This window comes from Aquarana catesbeiana, linkage group LG04, assembly GCF_042186555.1.
Source record: "Aquarana catesbeiana isolate 2022-GZ linkage group LG04, ASM4218655v1, whole genome shotgun sequence".
In the NCBI taxonomy this organism is placed as follows: domain Eukaryota; kingdom Metazoa; phylum Chordata; class Amphibia; order Anura; family Ranidae; genus Aquarana; species Aquarana catesbeiana.
In genome coordinates this window covers 691,535,919-691,557,997 of record NC_133327.1, presented here as the reverse complement: position 1 = coordinate 691,557,997, position 22,079 = coordinate 691,535,919, and the positions used below count along the sequence as shown (strand labels likewise).

The following is a 22,079-nucleotide window of genomic DNA, read 5'->3' as shown; positions in this document are numbered from 1 at the left end:
TGATAGCAGAGTGAATAGAATTGTTATAAGCGAATTCAGCCAATGGTAAAACAGCAATCCAATTATCTTGGGAAAAAGAAGAAAAACAGCGCAAATATTGTTCAAGAGTCTGGTTTGTTCTTTCTGTTTGCCCATTAGTCTGGGGGTGATAAGCCGATGAAAACGAGAGTTCAATGTCCAAGGTCTTACACAAAGCCCTCCAGAATCGAGAGGTAAATTGTACCCCTCGATCTGAAACGATGTTAATTGGTACCCCATGGAGCCTGACAACCTCTTTAATGAATGCTTGTGCTGTTTCTGTAGCTGAAGGGGTACCCTTCATTGGGACAAAGTGCGCCATCTTCGACAACCGGTCCACTATGACAAAGATTGAAGTGAAGCCCCCGGCCGGGGGTAGTTCTACAATAAAATCTATCGAGAGCATTTTCCAGGGTCTATCTGGGACAGGCAAGGGTTTTAGTAGACCCCATGCCCTTGTTTTGTGCCCTTTGTTCCTAAGGCAGGTGGTACAGGACTCTACAAACTCCTTACAATCTTTGCGCAGCTGAGGCCACCAGAAGGTGCGCTGAACCAAATCAGTGGTCTTAGCCACACCAAAATGCCCAGCCAGCGCATGATCGTGACAGAGCTCTAGTACTGGAACTCGTAGTGTTTCAGGTATAAAGATCCTATTCTCATGCCACAATAACCCATCCTTAACCTGGAGTTCTGTCTTAATGGAAGATTCTATATCTGCGGAGGCCTGTTTAATCCGGGAAAGCAGGTTTCCCTGAAGTAGAAGAAAGTTCCCTGGAGACAAAATGGTGTCTGGAGGGGAAATCTCTTGAGGTTTGTGGAACATCCTAGACAGGGCGTCTGGTTTGGTGTTCTTGGAGCCGGGACGGTAAGTGACATGGAAGGAGAACCTGGAGAAAAAGAGAGCCCACCTGGCCTGACGTGGTTTCAACCTCTTTGCAGACCTCAAATACTCCAGGTTCTTATGATCTGTAAAGATTAGAACTGGATGAGCGGCACCCTCCAACAGATAGCGCCACTCCTCCAATGCTGACTTGATTGCCAACAACTCTCTGTCACCTACATCATAATTTCTCTCTGCCGTGGATAATTTACGAGAAAAGAAAGCCACAGGATGCAGCAGGGCCTTGGTTCCCTGTCTTTGGGATAATACTGCTCCTACAGCAATTTCAGATGCATCCACTTCTAGAATAAATGGCAGAGAGGAATCTGGGTGTTTCAGTACAGAGGCGGAGGTAAAAAGGCCCTTGAGAGTCTCAAAAGCCTTTTGAGCCTCGGCCGACCAATGGAAGCGTGTACCCTGTTTGGTAAGCTGTGTGATGGGTGCAATGATAGCTGAGAACCCCTTAATAAATTTGCGGTAAAAGTTAGCGAATCCAACGAATCGCTGGATTCCTTTCTTATCCGTCGGGACTGGCCAATCTAGAACAGCCGTGACCTTCTGGGGGTCCATTTTAATGCCCTTACTGGAGATGACCAACCCTAAAAATGGGATACTTTCCTGTTCGAATTCACATTTTTCAGCCTTTGCATACAGACCGTGTTGTCGAAGTCGGCCCAATACACTCCTGACGTGCCTACGATGGGATTCAAGGGAACAAGAGAAAATCAATATGTCATCTAAATAGACAATGACAAACAGGTCTAAAAAGTCACGTAGCACATCATTAATAAAGTATTGAAATGTGGCAGGGGCATTACACAGGCCGAAAGGCATCACTAGGTATTCAAAATGCCCATAACGGGTACGAAAAGCGGTCTTCCATTCGTCACCATCCCTGATACGAACTAAATTGTAGGCCCCACGGAGGTCAAGTTTGGTGAATATGGTAGCCGTTCCCAGTCTCTGAAACAACTCGGGTACTAAGGGGAGAGGGTACCGATTCTTCACAGTAATCTTGTTTAGTTCGCGGTAATCCACGCACGGCCTGAGAGTCTTATCTTTTTTCTGCACGAAGAAGATGCCTGCACCTGCGGGGGACGTGGATGGACGAATGAAGCCTCTTTTGAGGTTTTCATCAATGTATTCCTTCAATGCCCCTTGCTCCACTTCAGTCAGGGGGAATATTCTTCCAAAAGGAATTTCAGCACCAGGAAGCAACTCAATGGGACAGTCATAGGCCCGGTGAGGGGGTAACACCTCTGCCCTCTGTTTACTAAATACGTCCAGGAAATCATGATAGGCTGAAGGAATGGATTGAAGCAGACCAGGATCTGTATCTAGGCATAACAGGGTAGAGTTCTCCTGGATGTTCTGGGTTCTGCAAAACTGTTGGCAGTAAGTAGAGGAAAAGGTCACCTCACCCGTGATCCAATTTATGTCCGGATTGTGGGCCTGTAACCATGGCATGCCAAGTATTATGGGGAACAGAGGTGAAGTGATGATGTCCAGGCGCAGCTGTTCCTGATGCATGTTGGAAATGAGAACAGGTATTGGCATAGTCTCATGGGTGACAGGTCCAGACTTGATAGCGGTTCCATCAGCTAGATGGATAGAAAGTCCATGAGCTTTAGGTGACAAAGGTATTTGGTGTTGGATGGCAAAACGAGAATCCATGAAACAGCTGCAAGCTCCTGAATCAATAATGGCGGTGACTTGTAGATCCTTCCCTGGAAGCTGTAGCAGAAGAGGCAGAGCAAGGTGAGTGGTATTTTTAACCAGGGATGTTACATAGTCAGTAGATAGGGATAAACACTTACGGATCTTGAGAGGACAGTTCCTGACGTAGTGCCTGGGTTCCCCACAATACAGGCACAAGTTATTTGCACGACGACGTTGTCGTTCCTCTGGGGTGAGCGAAGGTCGCAAGACACCCAGTTGCATTGGCTCAGGTAAGTTAAACGTGGAGGTAGGTGGTGTTGATGATGGGTGATGTGGAACCTTAGGGGTAACCCAAGTTGGACGAGGAGACCCCATAGCTCTCTCCGACCTGCGTTCTCGTAGTCGTCGATCGATCTGGATAGCTAGATCGATTAAAGCATTTAAAGTCTGTGGTGTACCCACCCTGGCCAGTTCATCCTTCAGAGGATCAGAAAGTCCCAACCGAAATTGATAACGGAGAGCCGCATCGTTCCAGTTAGTATCCGCACTCCACTTCCTAAATTCAGCCACATAATCCTCTGCTGCTCTGCGACCTTGTTGCAGGGTGTGTAGAGCCGCTTCTGCAGTTACAGATAGCTGGGGGTCATCATATAGCTGACCTAGTGCGGCAAAGAAAGTGGAGAGGTTGGTCAGAGATATGTCTTTTTGCTCTAGGAGGCGATGGGCCCAGGTTTGGGGGTCACCAGAGAGCAGAGAAATCACATAGCCCACCTTTGTAGCCTCCAGGGAAAAGGTACGTGGCTGAAGAGCAAAAAATAGTTCGCAAGAATTGCGGAAGGCTCTGAACTTATGGCGATTTCCGAAGAAACGTTCAGGTGTGGGAACCTTAGGTTCCGGAGGGAGCATTACCACCGTTGAGGAAGGCCCAACTGAGGGAGCAGGAGCAGAGGAAGCTCCCTGGGCCCCAATGGGATTAGACAGGGTTAACACTCGTTCCTCCAGTCTGGTGTATCCTTGCTGCAGACTTTTGACTGCTTCAGTCAATCCTGCCAGGTGTGCACAGAGTTCCTCCATGGGAGATGTTCCCTGCTCAGGCTCAGACATGGCTGTCTGCTACTGTCACGTACCTGGTAGGTTGTGAGCCTGAAGTGCAGGAAAAGACCTCCCTTACAGCTCCCACTCCCGTTCCCCTGGAATGGAGACAGAGGGCCAGGAGTGAAGAGTGGTATGGGTGCCTGGCAGGATCAACAGTTGCTGAAAGTCCAGTAGTGGTGGCACCCTCTGAGGAGTAGACTGAGGACGGAGACTGGAATGCAGGACTGGAACCAGGAACAACAGCAGGTGATAGCAGACTGGGAGCTGGACTGGAACACAGCAGAAGATAGCCTGGAACGCTGGACTGGAACACAGCAGAAGATAGCCTGGAACGCTGGACTGGAACCAGGAACAACAGCAGGTAGTAGACTGGAATGCTGGACTGAAACACAGCAGAAGGTAGCCTGGAACGCTGGACTGGAACCAGGAACAACAGCAGGTAGCAGACTGGAACGCTGGACCGGAACCAGGAACAACAGCAGGTAGTAGACTGGAACGCTGGACTGGAACACAGCAGAAGGTAGCCTGGAACGCTGGACTGGAACACAGCAGAAGGTAGCCTGGAACGCTGGACTGGAACCAGGAACAACAGCAGGTAGTAGACTGGAACGCTGGACTGGAACACAGCAGAAGGTAGCCTGGAATGCTGGACTGGAACACAGCAGAAGGTAGCCTGGAATGCTGGACTGGAACCAGGAACAACAGCAGGTAATAGCAACTGGAAGCTGGACTGGAACCAGGAACAACAGCAGGTAATAGCAAACTGGAAGCTGGACTGGAACCAGGAACAACAGCAGGTAGCAGACTGCAAGCTGATGAACACAGCGGAGGGTCAACAAGCCGGTGGTCAGTAATGTTCGGACAGCAGAGGTACCAGGGGTAATACAGAGGGATGGTCAGGCAAGCCAAGAGAGTCTGGTGCAGGCAGATAGCAGGATCGTCAAACAGGAAGCCGGGTCAGATAACAGGAAACACAGATTAGATCAGGTAACACTCACAGAACGCTGTAGAGCAGACAGCGGGGATGGAGTGTGACAGGCAGGTTTAAATAGCCCGCCGGACACCAGCGGGAGTGCGCGCGCGCGTGCCTGTGCGTGACCGCACCCGTGAACGCGCGCGCATGCGCAATGGGACCCGTGGCCGGGTTCCCGTGCGCCTGGGACGCCGGTTACTGGCAGGATCTTCGTGACAGTTAGTGTTGGGGTTACAGGGAGGGTTAGTGTTGGGATTACAGGGAGGGTTAGTGTTGGGATTACAGGGAGGGTTAGTGTTGGGATTACAGGGAGGATTAGTGTTGGGATTACAGGGAGGGATAGTGTTGGGATTACAGGGAGGGTTAGTGTTGGGATTACAGGGAGGGTTAGTGTTGGGATTACAGGGAGGATTAGTGTTGAGGTTACAGGGAGGGTCAGTGTTGGGATTACAGGGAGGGTTAGTGTTAGGGTTACAGGGAGGGTTAGTGTTGGGATTACAGGGAGGGTTAGTGTTGGGATTACAGAGAGGGTTAGTGTTGGGGTTACAGGGAGGGTTAGTGTTGGGGTTACAGGGAGGGTTAGTGTTGGGGTTACAGGGAGGGTTAGTGTTGGGATTACAGAGAGGGTTAGTGTTGGGATTACAGGGAGGGTTAGTGTTGGGATTACAGGGAGGGTTAGTGTCGGGATTACAGGGAGGGTTAGTATTGGGATTACAGGGAGAGTTAGTGTTAGGATTACAGAGAGGGTTAGTGTTAGGATTACAGGGAGGGTTAGTGTTGGGGTTACAGGGAGGGTTAGTGTTGGGATTACAGGGAGGGTTAGTGTTGGGGTTACAGGGACGGTTAGTGTTGGGATTACTGGGAGGATTAGTGTTGGGATTACAGGGAGGGTTAGTGTTGGGATTACAGGGAGGGTTAGTGTTGGGATTACAGGGAGGGTTAGTGTTGGGATTACAGGGAGGGTTAGTGTTGGGATTACAGGGAGGGTTAGTGTTGGGGTTACAGGGAGGGTTAGTGTTGGGGTTACAGGGAGGGTTAGTGTTGGGATTACAGGGAGGGTTAGTGTTGGGATTACAGGGAGGGTTAGTGTTGGGGTTACAGGGACGGTTAGTGTTGGGATTACAGGGAGGATTAGTGTTGGGATTACAGGGAGGGTTAGTGTTGGGATTACAGGGAGGGTTAGTGTTGGGGTTACAGGGAGGGTTAGTGTTGGGATTACAGGGAGGGTTAGTGTTGGGGTTACAGGGACGGTTAGTGTTGGGATTACAGGGAGGATTAGTGTTGGGATTACAGGGAGGGTTAGTGTTGGAATTACAGGGAGGGTTAGTGTCTGAATTCTGCCCCCTGTCAGTCATTATGCTGCAATTATTTATAATAGGGAAAAGGGAAATATTATACTTCCTTAATGTATGAATGAGGAAATTATATTACATTAGATGATATTATTATAAAATAATGGTGGTTCCTTCCAAGATGTATAATTATGTGTGAGCAAAAATCCCCCTTCCACCCAAAAAAATAAAATGGAGCACTAATCTGCATGCCTGTCCTCTAAGCATGAATTCCCCCTTCCCCACAGTACAAATCCACCGTGCTGAAATCCCCCTCCTGGCTTAAATCTTTACCCCCCCCCCCCCCCATTTAACCCCCCCCCCCGCTCATCTAATCCTATATTCCCCCAGCACAAATCCCCCCCCAAAATCAACCCTACTAGCACAAACACCCCCCTCCAAAAAAAGAAAAATGTGATCTTAGGACAAATCTCCTCTTCACCCATCTCCCCTCCCAACACAAATCCCCTCCCAAATTACTTCTCCTAGCACACCTACCCAGATTTCCCTAGAACTATTCTTACCCCCTGCTACCCCTCTCAAATTCCCCCTCTCAACACAAATCCCCCCCCCCAATCTCCTTGTGGGTCCCCCACCACCTCACATTATACCACAGTGCCCAGGGCAGCCGCCCCTCCTGCCCACGCCTTGTCCCTGGTTATACCTTTCTGATTGTTTTTGGTTGTAAGACTTTTCAATAAACCTGATTTACATGATTTAAAAAAAAAACAATACAGAAATAACAACAAAGTAGACAAAAAATAAAATAGAATAGTAAATAAGCATAAATGCAAAGAACATACAAGGCACACAAAACACACAAACAGGTGATCTTTTTTTTAATTTAATTTCAAGCAAATTTTTTCTCAGCAACTCTATGAGCAAAATTGGGAGATTCCACTTTGGCAAACATTTTTCTGCCACTAGATGTCCTCAGTCTGGTGTCGGGGATCATTCAACTGACTTCCTCAGAGCCCAGGTCATCCTGGCCCCACCCACAGCCTGTGTCTGGACAGTGAAAGGAAAGGCTGAAAGTGGAAATGCTTCTTGTCAGCACATCCGCTGATTGCTTCTTGTGCTGCTTCTTCCTCTCACACTCCAGCCCTGCTGTATAAAAACTGCACATGTCTGATGCCAGGTCACATTCAGGAATTTACACGGCTAATATAAGAAAAAATCATGGAATGATATATTACCGATAACAGAATGTAATTTTATTGTGTGTTTTATTTCTGCCTGGAGTCCAGTTTTCAGTCTAATGAGGATTCTCTTTGGTGTTCCAGGCAGGAAATGGCGCCGGAGCGTTTGTCATGGACATTCTGGACGTGGTAACAGAATACCGGGGAATGTCCTGGAGGTCGGTGTGAATTTTGGGGCAGATTCTGTGATATTAGTTTTCTAGTAATTCGAAGTTTACTGAATATTCAGGTCACATTCACACTTTGTGTAGCGCATTTTTGTGTGGGCGATTTTCACGCGATTCCGTGCGTCCCGCGTACGGCAGCCCCTCCCCCTTCAATGGAAGGAAGATCCTGCTCCTTTTTTTGGCAACAAACGTTACAAACGTTACTCGATTTCTAAAGGTGCGTTTTGCTGCAGATTGATTCTGTTGTGCGACAACCGTGGCAAAATCGCACCGTATTTGGGGTGTCATTTAAAATAAAACGTGTGTCATGCATATTGCAGTGATCGCCACGCGATTTGAAATTGCAGGCAGAATGGCGGAGATGACAAATCGCCGATCATGAATGGGGCCCAACAACTATCTAAACATGAAACAAGATGTGAGGAACCAGAAGAGTAGACTTATCTAAAGACACATTTTAATGGTTATGATCAGATTTACTTTATTTGGTTTATAAACAAATCGTTTATATTGTTTATTTATCCCTATCTATATGATATAATATAATACTAGTTTATGTAGGAAACAAACATTGATCACAGGATGCATCCATAACACTTAGGGGTTGATTTACTAAAACTGGAGAGTACAAAATCAGGTACAGGGTGGGTAGTACAGGTTGGGTGGTACGGGACGGATAGTGCAGGGTGGGTAGTACAGGGTGGGTAGTACAGGCTGGGTGGTACAGGGTGGGTGGTACAGGGTAGGAGGTACAGGGTAGGTAGTACAGGTAGGCAGTACAGGTAGGTAGTACAGGGTGGGTGGTACAGGGTGGGGAGTACAAGTAGGCAGTACAGGTAGGTAGTACAGGGTGGGTAGTACAGGTAGGTGGTACAGGGTGGGGAGTACAGGTAGGTGGTACAGGGTGGGGAGTACAGGTAAGTGGTACAGGGTAGGGGGTACAGGGTGGGTAGTACAGGTAGGTGGTACAGGTTAGGAAGTACAGGTAGGTGGTTCAGGGTAGGGAGTACAGGTAGGTAGTACAGGATAGGGGGTACAGGGTGGGTAGTACAGGGTGGGTGGTACAGGTAGATGGTACAGGGTGGAGAGTACACGTAGGTGGTACAGGGTGGGGAGTACAGGTAGGTGGTATAGGGTAGGGGGTACAGGGTATGTAGTACAGGGTAGGGGGTACAGGGTGGGTAGTACAGGGTGGGTAGTACAGGTAGGTGGTACAGGGTGGGGAGTACAGGTAGGTGGTACAGGGTGGGGAGTACAGGTAGGTAGTACAGGGTAGGGAGTACAGGGTGGGGAGTACAGGTAGGTAGTACAGGGTGGGTGGTACAGGTAGGTGGTACAGGGTAGGGGGTACAGGGTGGGGAGTACAGGTAGGTGGTTTAGGGTAGGGAGTACAGGTAGGTGGTACAGGGTGGGGAGTACAGGTAGGTGGTACAGGGTAGGGGGTACAGGGTGTGGAGTACAGGTAGGTAGTACAGGGTGGGTGGTACAGGTAGGTGGTACAGGGTAGGGGGTACAGGGTGGGGAGTACAGGTAGGTGGTTTAGGGTAGGGAGTACAGGTAGGTGGTACAGGGTGGGGAGTACAGGTAGGTGGTACAGGGTAGGGGGTACAGGGTAGGGATTACAGGTAGGTAGTACAGGGTAGGGGGTACAGGTAGGTAGTACAGGGTGGGTGGTACAGGTAGGTGGTACAGGGTAGGGGGTACAGGGTAGGGAGTACAGGTAGGTAGTACAGGGTGGGTGGTACAGGTAGGTGGTACAGGGTAGGGGGTACAGGGTAGGGAGTACAGGTAGGTAGTACAGGTAGGTGGTACAGGGTGGGGAGTACAGGTAGGGGGTACAGGGTAGGGAGTACAGGTAGGTAGTACAGGGTAGGGAGTACAGGGTGGGGAGTACAGGTAGGTAGTACAGGGTGGGTGGTACAGGTAGGTGGTACAGGGTAGGGGGTACAGGTAGGTAGTACAGGGTAGGGAGTACAGGGTGGGGAGTACAGGTAGGTAGTACAGGGTGGGTGGTACAGGTAGGTGGTACAGGGTAGGGGGTACAGGGTGGATACATCCAGTATGTTACAGAAGTTATACAATGTATCACTCTGAGTGAAAGGAAACAGAAGTCGGAGATCTGTGTGTGAATCTGGTGATGGAAGGATCGTATCATCTGGGCTCATCATTCACACTGACATCGGAGGATTTTCTGCACACAATGCAGGTTTTTGCTAGAAGAGCCAACAGAAGATCCTACGTAAAATACACACCTAATGTACTAATGTATAGACATGTCTTCTTTCATTACAATGAATGATTACACATAGAGAGATAGATAGATAGATAGATAGATAGATAGATAGATAGATAGATAGATAGATAGATAGATAGATAGATAGATAGATAGATAGATAGATAGATAGATAGATAGATAGACAGTGGCGGGCCGCCCAAAGAGGGGGCACGGGTGCCGCCCCCTATCCATGCGTACAGCCCCCTGATCTACATATCAGGGCGCCGGACCATGGATTCCAATGGGGGGGAGTGTTTTTTTGAAGCAGATGATTAGAGCCAGAGGCTCTAATTGGCTTCAAAAAAGGATGGGCTTGTGGCGCAGAGCACTCCACCCCGATCCCACCCAGTTGTGTGACGATAGTGAATTAATTTTCGCTATTTTCACACTAAAGTTCCTCCCCACCAATCAGGTGGCAGGTTGTTAGACCTGTTTCCCGACTGGCCAAAGCATCAGGCGATCCCATTGGATGCCTAGCACTTAGGAGGAACAGAGAGGAGACACACAGCGGAGGGAGCCATGGAAGGAGCGGACACCGGAGCTGCTGCCCACACCCCGAGAGAGGATAGATAGATAGATAGATAGATAGATAGATAGATAAATAGATAGATAGATAGATAGATAGATAGATAGATAGATAGATAGATAGAGAGAGAGAGAGAGAGAGAGAGATATAGATAGATAGATAGATAGATAAATAGATAGATAGATAGATAGATAGATAGATAGATAGATAGATAGATAGATAGATAGATAGATAGATAGATAGATAGATGAAGGATATTAATGTATCTCTTTAATGATCGGTCCTCTTCCTCTATGTAGTATCGGTGGAGATGAAGACCTCAGTAACGTGACCACATTGGCAAGTATGTTCCATAAGAAAGTTTTTTTTCAACTTTGTACCGTGACACTTTTTTTTTTTTTTTTACTAAACGTTTTTATGTGGATAAAAAGGTTTACAGTACAGAATGATTTGAGATATAAACCAAGCAGTTCCAGAAATGTACTGTGCCAATATTAATGACAGGTCCACTTTACAGTCTGTGTCCACCCAAAACTGATATTTGGGTATCAACTGGCTTCTAAAATCCTGGAGATGCCCGGTCTCCCATCCCCCTTCACAAAGTTTCCTTCCTACATCATTGTCCATAAGCGTGTGATTGGACAGTAAGAGGAGAAGCAGCAGACTGATGAGCTCATCACTTCACTCTCTCCTCCTTACATTTCTTGTTGCATTCTTTGTAAAGTCTGAATGCTGATGATGATCCCTCAGCCTTGTATTTTTTGAAGGCCTTCTCCTTTGTTTTTATATACATTTTTACATTGAAGTTAAGCCATCCAGGACTTTTGTTCGCTCTTTTAAATTTATTTCCCAATGGGATGCATTGGCTAATGCCCTCATGTAATATGCTCTTAAAGCAAACCCATCTCTCCTCCGTGTTCTTTGTTCCTAAGAATGTATCCCAGTTTATATCTTTTAGAAAGGTTCATAGTTTAGGGAAGTTGGCTCTTTTGAAATTCAGTGTCTTTGTTGTCCCCAGAAAAGTAATAGAGGCGAAATCTTTCAATGGGGACACTAGTCCTGGTGACCTGGGGAGTACCCAAGAAATTCCCTTAATTTGCATGGCTTCCCACTCACTTCCTGTTTAGGTGTGGGACAGGAAGTGAAGGAAAATCTCTGCAATGGGACACAGATGGTGCAAAAAAAAAATCTGACAGGGGTTATAACCCTGAGTGAAAATGGAAAATACCGCGCTGTCGCTTTGAATACTAATTAGCAGCCAGTACAGCAAAAGACATTTGCAAACAAGTGATAACAAATTAAATGTGCAGCGCTAATAAGAACAGTCTCTATATGATGGGAGACTCTACAAGTGATGAACTAAATAGGTTATTTGCACATATGTTAACACATGTGTGAAAACATCTTTTCACCACAAGCCTTGACAACTCATCGGGGTGTATGCCCTTTTGAGTCCATTAACTCTGGTAAGCCTTCACATTGCTGGTGGTGGTATCTCCCATACCTATTCTCCTCACCTGTCCTCCCACGGATGTCCTAAGAATGCTATTCAACTACCGGGACCAACATCGCGTCTTCATCTGTGGACTTATTACAATTTTTTTTTTTAATATGTTGTTAATATATGTGTAAATAGCCTATTTAGTTCATCACTTGTAGAGTCTCTCATCATATAGAGACTGTTCTCATTAGCGCTGCACATTTAATTTGTTATCAGGGGTTATAATTAGGGTTGCACTGATACTAGTATCGGTATCAGTATCGGTGCCAATACCCAGTATTTGCACAAGTATTGGTACCTGAAACCGATACATTCAGGCTCGATTCTATGAGCTGTCAGTGGGTCTCCCTTCTTGACAACTGAAGTGTTAAAGGAGTCCGGTAATTGGAGCTGTCAAAAAAAAAAAAGCAGCCGGCAATGTTTATTAACAACATTGCTCAGGCGCTGAAACACTAAAATAAAGAGAAACATTGTTTCTTTTTGTATCTTTCTGTTTCTTCATCTGCAGATCAAAGGGATGAACAAATATTCCTCTGTTTAACCCCTTATTAACCCTTAGTTTACTCTAATCAGCCTTAATTAACTCCCTATTCTCCTCCATTTAATTATTATTTTCCTGCTTTTTTTTTTTTTGTCTATTTTATAAACGATAAACAATCAAAACTTTTTTTTGTTTGCTTTGTAAATATTTTTACACATATATATTAACATATATTTACACATTTCAGATTGAAAAAGCGCAACAAATAAATAAAAAAAAAATCAATTTATTTCATTTGTAAATAAAGGAGTCCGGTAATTTATTAACAACATTGCTGAGGCGCTGAAACACTAAAATAAAAAGAAACATTGTTTCTTTTTGTATCTTTCTGTTTCTTCATCTGCAGATCAAAGGGATGATTTATTTCATTTGTAAATAACTTTTCAATGCTCTGTACCACTGCTGACAGCTGAAGTGATAACAAAACAATACAACTTTATATTCAAAATTATGAACTTCCATCCTGTAATAATGATTTCCTATCCATTTCTAACACTCTACTCTTATCTCTCAAGATGGATTCATAATCATAATAACCTTTTTATATAAATCTGTTAACCAAAACCTCAGATTTTTGGAGATAATCAGACTCACAGTCTCTAAGTTCCCCTAATGAACTGTCCCTTAGGGATTACTATAAAGTGAAATTAGGCTTTAAAGCTGCAGTAAAACGATCCTCCATCTTTGGATTATTTTGCTGGTATAATAATACTGCTGTGTACCTACCTAACTCTACCTACCGCTTTCCTTTGCAGACATTCTCCGGATGTTTAATCCCAATATACAAGGATTCTCCATAGGGAATGGCTTTCATGTTCTGCCACGATCCGCCCTAAACCGAGCCGTTCCAGGAGCCAAAGCAGAGTAAGTCCTTTTCAAATTATAATATGCCCCACCCCCCTCCAGTCATTGGACGACCTCATCTCACCTCGTACTTCCTTCAAAGGGTCCATCTTGAGACAAGACGTTCTGTAATGGATGGGGGTCCATCTTATGTTACATTTCTTATAAATTGTATACATTCATTGATCAAACCCATGTATCAACCCGTGTTTCAACCAGGTTGATTGGCTCCTGTCTAAATTGGCCCCAGTATGTATGTATGTGGGATTAGGGACCTTAGATTGTAAGCTCCTTGGGGGCGGGGACTGATGTGAATGTACAATATAAATGTAAAGTGCTGCGTAAATTGAGTTAATGGATCCATCTGGTCTGGGCACCCGGCTGGGCTTCAATGTCCTCCGGTCACAGAAGGGGAGTCTGTATTTCTGCCTGTCTTGTATATGGTGGCATCTTTTGATTGGTGGGATTTATTAATTGGTGGGATCTATTAATTGGTGGGATCTATTAATTGGTGGGATCTATTAATTGGTGGGATCTATTAATTGGTGGGATCTATTGATTGGTGGGATCTGTTGATAGTTCTGACCCGTTTGTGTTTTGCTCCTTGCAGTGATATGCTGGAGCAGTCCCAGTACTTGGTGACGGCCATGAAGAGGATGAATTCTTCAGGGGTGAGTAAAGTTTGTAATGAAAAACACATACAGTCAGGTCCATAAATATTGGGACATGGACACAATTCTAATCTTTTTGGCTCTATACACCACCACAATGGATTTGAAATGAAATGAACAAGATGTGCTTTAACTGCAGACTTTTAGCTTTAATTTGAGGGTATTTACATCCAAATCAGGTGAACAGTGTTGGAATTACAACAGTTTGTATATGTGCCTCCCACTTTTTAAGGGACCAAAAGTAATGGGACAGATTAACAATCATCCATCAAACTTTCACTTTTTAATACTTGGTTGCAAATCCTTTGCAGTCAATTACAGCCTGAAGTCTGGAAGGCATAGACATCACCAGACGCTGGGTTTCATCCCCGGTGATGCTCTGCCAGGACTCTACTGCAACTGTCTCCAGTTCCTGCTTGTTCTTGGGGCATTTCCCCTTCAGTTTTGTCTTCAGCAAGTGAAATGCATGCTCAATCGGATTCAGATCAGGTGATTGACTTGACCATTGCATAACATTCCACTCCTTTCCCTTAAAAAACTCTTTGGTGTATGCTTCGGGTCATTGTCCATCTGCACTGTGAAGCGCCGTCCAATGAGTTCTGAAGCATTTTGCTGAATATGAGCAGATAATATTGTCCGAAACACTTCAGAATTCATCCTGCTGCCTTTGTCAGCAGTCACATCATCAATAAATACAGGAGAACCAGTTCCATTGGCAGCCATACATGCCCACGCCATGACACTACCACCACCATGCTTCACTGATGAGGTGGTATGCTTTGGATCATGAACAGTTCCTTTCCTTCTCCATACTCTTCACTCTGGTACAAGTTGATCTTGGTCTCATCTGTCCATAGGATGTTGTTCCAGAACTGTGAAGGCTTTTTTAGATGTTGTTTGGCAAACTCTAATCTGACCTTCCTGTTTTTGAGGCTCACCAATGGTTTACATCTTGTGGTGAACCCTCTGCATTCACTCTGGTGAAGTCTTCTCCTGATTGTTGACTTTGACACACATACACCGACCTCCTGGAGAGTGTTCTTGATCTGGCCAACTGTTGTGAAGGGTGTTTTCTTCGCCAGGGAAAGAATTCTTCGGTCATCCAACACAGTTGTGTTCCGTGGTCTTCCGGGTCTTTTGGTGTTGCTGAGCTCACAGGTGGGTTCTTTCTTTTTAAGGATGTTCCAAACAGTTGATTTGGCCACACCTAATGTTTTTGCTATCTCTCTGATGGGTTTGTTTAGTTTCTTCAGCCTAATGATGGCTTGTTTCACTGATAGTGACAGCTCTTTGGACCTCATATTGAGAGTTGACAGCAACAGATTCCAAATAGCACACTTGAAATGAACTCTGGACCTTTTATCTGCTCCTTGTAAATGGGATAATGAGGGAATAACACACACCTGGCCATGGAACAGCTGAGCAGCCAATTGTCCCATTACTTTTGGTCCCTTAAAAAGTGGGAGGCACATATACAAACTGTTGTAATTCCTACACCGTTCACCTGATTTGGATGTAAATACCTTCAAATTAAAGCTGAAAGTCTGCAGTTAAAGCACATCTTGTTCATTTCATTTCAAATCCATTGTGGTGGTGTATAGAGCCAAAAAGATTAGAATTGTGTCCATGTCCCAATATTTATGGACCTGACTGTAGGCAAGATTCCATCACAGTCTATGTACAGCCAGAACTTCTTCTCAGTTGTGAATGAAGAAGAGAAGGGTTAAAGCTGAAGTTAAATCTTCTTATAGTTTCTCTGGTTCCCCCTCAACATGATCTGTTTTCATCACATACCTTGTTTTAGACCCACTGATGTCACCACCAGGTCTCTGTGCTTCTCTATCTAATGCAGGCAGATCATGGCTGGCGGGAGGGGTCAGCAGGGGGCAGTACATAGCTTCCTGATAACATCCCAGCACCCGGCCTCAGTACTCCTCCCAAAAGGATGCAAGCAGTGTATGGGCTCTTGGGATGGATTATTATTCAAATAACAAAATGCCTTGATAGGTGGGTGTCAGTCTAAAGCAGCGATCTGCCAGCTGTGACCCGGGGCCTGGATGTGGCCCTTCGCTTGCCTTTATCTGGCCTTTCGGGCACTATTCCTCCCACTGACACCAATGATGGGGCACTATTCCTCCCACTGACACCAATGATGGGGCACTATTCCTCCCACTGATACCAACGATGGGGCACTATTCCTCCCACTGACACCAATGATGGGGCACTATTCCTCCCACTGACACCAATGATGGGGCACTATTCCTCCCACTGACACCAATGATGGGGCACTATTCCTCCCACTGACACCAATGATGGGGCACTATTCCTCCCACTGACACCAATGATGGGACACTATTCCTCCTCCCACTGATACCAATGATGGGACACTATTCCACCCACTGATACCAATGATGGGGCACTATCCCTCCCACTGATACCAATGATGGGGCATTATTCTTTACACTGACACCAATGATGGGGCACTATTCTTCCCACTGACACCAATGATGGGGCACTATTCCTCCCACTGACACCAATGATGGGGCACTATTGACATCAATGATGGGGCACTATTCCTCCCACTGACACCAATGATGGGGCACTATTCCTCCCACTGACACCAATGATGGGGCACTATTCCTCCCACTGACACCAATGATGGGGCACTATTCCTCCCACTGACACCAATGATGGGGCACTATTCCTCCCACTGACACCAATGATGGGGCATGAAAATCATTCTGAAAATTTGGAATTCGTTAGAAAATTAATAAATTAATGTGAACCGATTCCAGTGCGGAAAAAAAAAAGTGCCGGCCCGTTTTGCACGGGTGCAGTGCAAAGGATCACATATGATTTGAACAGGAATGCAGTGTGATTCTTGTTAGATTCACATGCGGTTTAACCCCCCCCCCCCCCCCCCGCATCAGTGTGAACCTGGAACTTAAGGAATCCAGTTTAACTGCATAGTGCTTCTATTTCATTGTATGCAGTCATTAATTATGTATTTATTTATTTGTTTATTTATGTATTTTGATTAGAAAATTAATTATGCTGAAGACTGGAAACTGCTTACTATCTTCATTGGAGGAAATGATCTGTGTGCAATCTGCAAGAACCCAGTAAGTGAAATGATACCTAAATGACTACATCTAAAGCTAGTAGGGACATAGTGACCTCATGGGCCTCCCTGCCAGGGACATGGTAACCTCATGGGCCTCCCTGCCAGGGACATGGTAACCTCATGGGCCTCCCTGCCAGGGACATGGTAACCTCATGGGCCTCCCTGCCAGGGACATGGTAACCTCATGGGCCTCCCTGCCAGGGACATGGTAACCTCATGGGCCTCCCTGCCAGGGACATGGTAACCTCATGGGCCTCCCTGCCAGAGATATGGTAACCTCATGGGCCTCCCTGCCAGAGATATGGTAACCTCATGGGCCTCCCTGCCAGAGATATGGTGACTATGTTGGCCAACCTGCCAGGAGCATGATGATCATCTGGGCTAATTGTACAGAGACTTGGCATCCACAACAGATAATATTTACTTGTTTAAAACTCTTAGAACATTTCTTCAGTTACTTCCTGTTTTCTGGCCTAGGCCAAAATGATGTCCTACATCCCAGATGTCTTCATGGAGGGAGGGGCTTTCTCATCTAAGCACTCCAGATCTCCAATTACATCACTTCCGGTTACTGTAAACCATCAGTAATTGGAGATTTCAATGAATTGCTGTTTTGACACAACACCGGCAACCGTGTACACTCCGCTACATGAAGATTTAGCATTTTTGACAGAACAGAGGGCGACCGGTCAGAATGTGTAACGGAAGTGACGTTCCGTCGCCGCCATCTTGCTACACCCCGCACTCCTCCATAGTAAGGATACACAGAAGCGGACATCTTGTGACACCCACCAGAGTTTTGGATTTTACACATATTTTTAACAGTAAAGTGAGTTTATATCGTGAAATACAGGACTGAGAACTCCGTCTGACTGGTTAGATGTTGAATCTTAAAAGCAGTGAACTTCTGTCAGATTAACAAACCTGTGAGATGAGAAGGCTCGCCGCTGATTTTAAGATTCAACATCTAACCAGTCAGACAGAGTTCTAAGTCCCGTATTTCACTCTATAAACTCACGTTACTGTTAAAAATAAGTGTAAAATGCAAAACTCTGGTGGGTGTAACAAGATGTCCGCTTTCCCCCTTCTCAATGTATCCATACTGTGGAGGAGTGTGGGGTGTAGCAAGATGGCGGCGACGGAACGTCAATTCTGTTACACATTCTGATGGGTTGCCACATCTGGTGAAACAAGGGCAAGGAGAAAAAAGTTGTCGCCACCTCGGTGGTGGCCATTTTGTTGGTTTGTATCGGAGTGGACTAATAATGTCCACTCATATACTCTTGTGTACCGGAGTGTACACGGTTGCCGGTGTTGTGTCAAAACAGCAATTCATCGAAATCTCCAATTACTGATGGTTTACAGTAACCGGAAGTGATGTAATTGGAGATCTGGAGTGCTTAGATGAGAAAGCCCCTCCCTCCATGAAGACATCTGGGATGTATGACATCATTTTTGGCCTAGGCCAGAAACCAGGAAGTAACTGAAGAAATGTTCTAAGAGTTTTAAACAAGTAAATATATTCTACCTTCCTATCCATTGACTAAAGCTAGCAGCAGCATTAAAATTTTTTTTAAAAAATAAAAAAAAAAAATAAAAAAACTAGCAGGATTAAAAATAGTCTGTTGACTGAGAGAGTTTAGTTTCTGTGGATGAATGGTAAATGTTCATCCTTCTCTTTAAAAAAAAAAAAAAAAAAGAAAGAAAGTTGATAAATTAAATTTGTTTTATTGGTTTCTGACAGATCTATCATTCTCCTGAACAATTTGTATACAGAATCAAACAGGCCCTGGACTACCTGCAGAAAGAGGTACTGATCACCTGTCTATATATCATATATATATCTCGTTCATAGAGTGATGTCAGCAATGTTTAGGAGTAATAGAAAATGTTTACTTATTATCATTTCCTGTTTTTCTTTGTGTCTATCGATAAACTTTAATAGAAAAAAAAGTTATCTTTACACGTTTGTTAGAGTCAAATCCTGACATGTCACAATATACAGCAACAATGTCATTTTTCAAGAAAGTTCCACCTTTGATCATTAAACTGTCATTGAATTCCAACCAGTAAATGATCAATCTGCGACAGACTGCAACATTGTTTAAAAATTGAACTTCCCTTTCTCTTCCTTCATCCCACCTTTAACTATAGGAAGTGTCTAGTTTTTTCCGCCTCATTTAGAAAGGACGGTTGATATCATTGTACCAAGTCAGACTTTGTAAGAAATTACTTTACTTTCAAAAGTGATTTCTAGTCTGAGTTGTCACAGCTGCTATCTAAAGATTTCTAGATTACTGTGAGAGGAGAGGGGGAGCAGCAAAGAGCTTTACAGCAGCCTCTCCACACAGGTATTGTTATATAGGACACTACACATGGCTTACCTTTAAAGTACAGTTGTGCTCATAAGTTTACATACCCTGGCAGAATTTATGATTTCTTGGCCATTTTTCAGAGAATATGAATGATAACACGAAAACTTTTCTCTCACTCATGGTTAGTGTTTGGCTGAAGCCATTTATTATCAATCAGCTTTTTTTACTCTTTTTATATCATAATGACAACAGAAACTACCCAAATGACCCTGATCAAAAGTTTACATACCCCAGTTCTTAATACCGTGTATTGCCCCCTTTACCATCAATGACAGCTTGAAGTCTTTTGTGGTATTTGTGGATGAGGCTCTTTATCTTCTCAGATGGTAAAGCTGCCCATTCCTCTTGGCACAAAGCCTCCAGTTCCTGTAAATTCTTGGGCTGTCTTGCATGAACGGCACGTATGAGATCTCCCCAGGGTGGCTTAATGGTATTGAGGTCAGGAGATTGAGATGGCCACTCCAGAACCTTCACTTTATTCTGCTGTAGACAATGACAGGTGGACTTGGCCTTGTGTCTTGGGTCATTGTCATGTTGGAATGTCCAAGTACGTCCCATACGCAGCTTCCTGGCTGATGAATGGAAATGTTCCTCCAGTATTTTATGATAAAATACTGCATTCATCTTGCCATCAATTTTGACCAAATTTCCTGTGCCTTTGTAGCTCACACATCCCCAAAACATCAGCGATCCACCTCCGTGTTTCACAGTAGGGATGGTGGACCTTTCATCATAGGCCTTGTTGACTCCTCTGCAAATGTAGTGTTTATGGTTGTGGCCAAAAAGCTCAATTTTGGTCTCCTCACTCCCAATGACTTTGTGCCAGAAGGTTTTAGGCTTGTCTCTGTGCTGTTTGGTGTATTGTAAGCGGGATACTTTGTGGAATTTTCCGTAGTAATGACTTTCTTCTGGTGACTTGACCATGCAGCCCTTCTTTCTTCAAGTGCCACCTTATTGTGCATCTTGAAACAGCAACACCTCATGTTTTCATAGAGTCCTGTATTTCACCTGAAGTTATTTGTGGGATTTTCTTTGCATCCCGAAAAAAATTTCTGGCAGTTGTGGCTGAAATTTTAGTTGGTCTACCTGACCGTGGTTTGGTTCCAACAGAACCCCTCATTTTTCACTTCTTGATTAGAGTTTGAACCCTGCTGGTTGGCATTCTCAATTCCTTGGATATCTGTTTATATCCCTTTCCTGTTTTGTATAGTTCAACTACCTTTTCCGGCAGATCCTTTGACAATTCGTTTGCTTTCCCCATGACTCAGAATCCAGAAACGTCAGTGCAGCACTGGATGAAAGATGCAAGGGTCTGTCAGGAGTCCAGGAACTCATTGACCTTTTATACACACACACGAATTACAAGCAAGCAGATCACAGGTGAGGATGGTTAATCGGGGTCATCCTAATAGCATCATGGGCCCCTGGGCAAAGTAATGCAGTGGGGCCCCTACCAGCTTGCCCCAATATACACACCTACTTTCAAGAAATAAAGAGTAATAGTTGATAGAATTAAACATATATGCATTAGTACTTTCAATAAAATCGATTTTACAAAAGGAAAACATTCCATAAATCAAAGACTAGTCAACACAAAGGGCACAGTACAGGGGGGAATGCAGAAGGACACAGAACAGGGGGGTCAGGAGGACACAGTACAGTGGGGTCAGGAGGGCACAATACTGGGATCAGGAGTACACAGTAAAGGTTCTGGGACGCTTCCCGGAACACGACCATTTAGGGACAGTTTAGTAAAAAGCATGACTGTCCCAGCAAATCCGGGACAGTTGGCAAGCTTGATGCAATGCAAGATTATTGTGGGGCCCCCATGTACCTGGGGCCCCTGGGCAGTGCCCAGGAGTTCCCTTGCATTAAGATGGCCCTGCTTTTAATAGCCATTCAAACCCCTTTGTGTCAACTTGTGTGCATGTTATCAGGCCAAAATCACCAGGGTATGTAAACTTTTGATCAGGGTCATTTGGGTAGTTTCTGTTGTGATTATGATATAAAAAGAGTAAACACAGATGATTGATAATAAATGGCTTCATCCAAACACTAACCATGAGTGAGAGAAAAGTTTTTGTGTTATCATTTATATTCTCTGAAAAATGGCCAAGAAATCATGAATTCTGCCAGGGTATGTAAACTTTTGAGCACAACTGTATATTATAGGAAGACTGAATGCAGACAATCACAGCTGTGATGGGATTCCTGTTCTTTCAATGCATACGTTTAATTGTCTACTTTTCTCTCTTCAGGTTCCAAGAATGTTTGTGAATTTGGTGACTATTCTGGATATTATACCATTAAAGGAAATGTACGATGATGATAGAACTCACTGTCCACGGAGAATGATGAGGTGAGGACACCAACATTGCTCCTCACATGCTGTATAGTGTAGTCTGCGGTCCCAATGCCTGTGTGTGACGTCCGCAGGATATCTGATCAGAGAGTCATTTAAAGTGGAGCTCCACTCATAATTTGACTTTAGCTCCATCTGTACATTCCTGCAAAAGGACCTGAATGTAGATGATGAGTAGATGATAGGCTCAGCAATGACATGCAATGCCAAGCTGCTGCTAATAAAGCAAACAGAATATTGGCATTAAAAAGGGGATCAACAATGACACACTGACACTTGGGAGTCCAGAACAATGAAACCCTGAAAATTGGGGGTACAGAACAATGACACCCTGAAAATTGGGGGTCCAGAACAATGACACACTGACACTTGGGGGTCCAGAACAATGACACACTGAAAATTGGGGGTCCAGAACAATGACACACTGACACTTGGGGTCCCAGAACAATGACACACTGACACTTGGGGGTCCAGAACAATGACACACTGACACTTGGGGGTCCAGAACAATGACACACTGACACTTGGGGTCCCAGAAC

General features: G+C 44.9%; 1 protein-coding gene across 1 annotated transcript in view; it reads left to right on the top strand.

The window, feature by feature from the left end:
* The window catches only part of PLB1 (phospholipase B1), a 166,038-nt gene that overhangs the window by 57,330 nt on the left and 86,629 nt on the right, over positions 1–22,079 (top strand). The window contains exons 18-24 of the mRNA XM_073628788.1: positions 7,240–7,313; positions 10,423–10,466; positions 12,921–13,029; positions 13,619–13,679; positions 16,721–16,801; positions 18,548–18,613; positions 21,437–21,537. Of these exons, the coding sequence (XP_073484889.1) occupies positions 7,240–7,313; positions 10,423–10,466; positions 12,921–13,029; positions 13,619–13,679; positions 16,721–16,801; positions 18,548–18,613; positions 21,437–21,537 (536 nt within the window). The remainder of the gene's footprint in view (positions 1–7,239; positions 7,314–10,422; positions 10,467–12,920; positions 13,030–13,618; positions 13,680–16,720; positions 16,802–18,547; positions 18,614–21,436; positions 21,538–22,079) is intronic.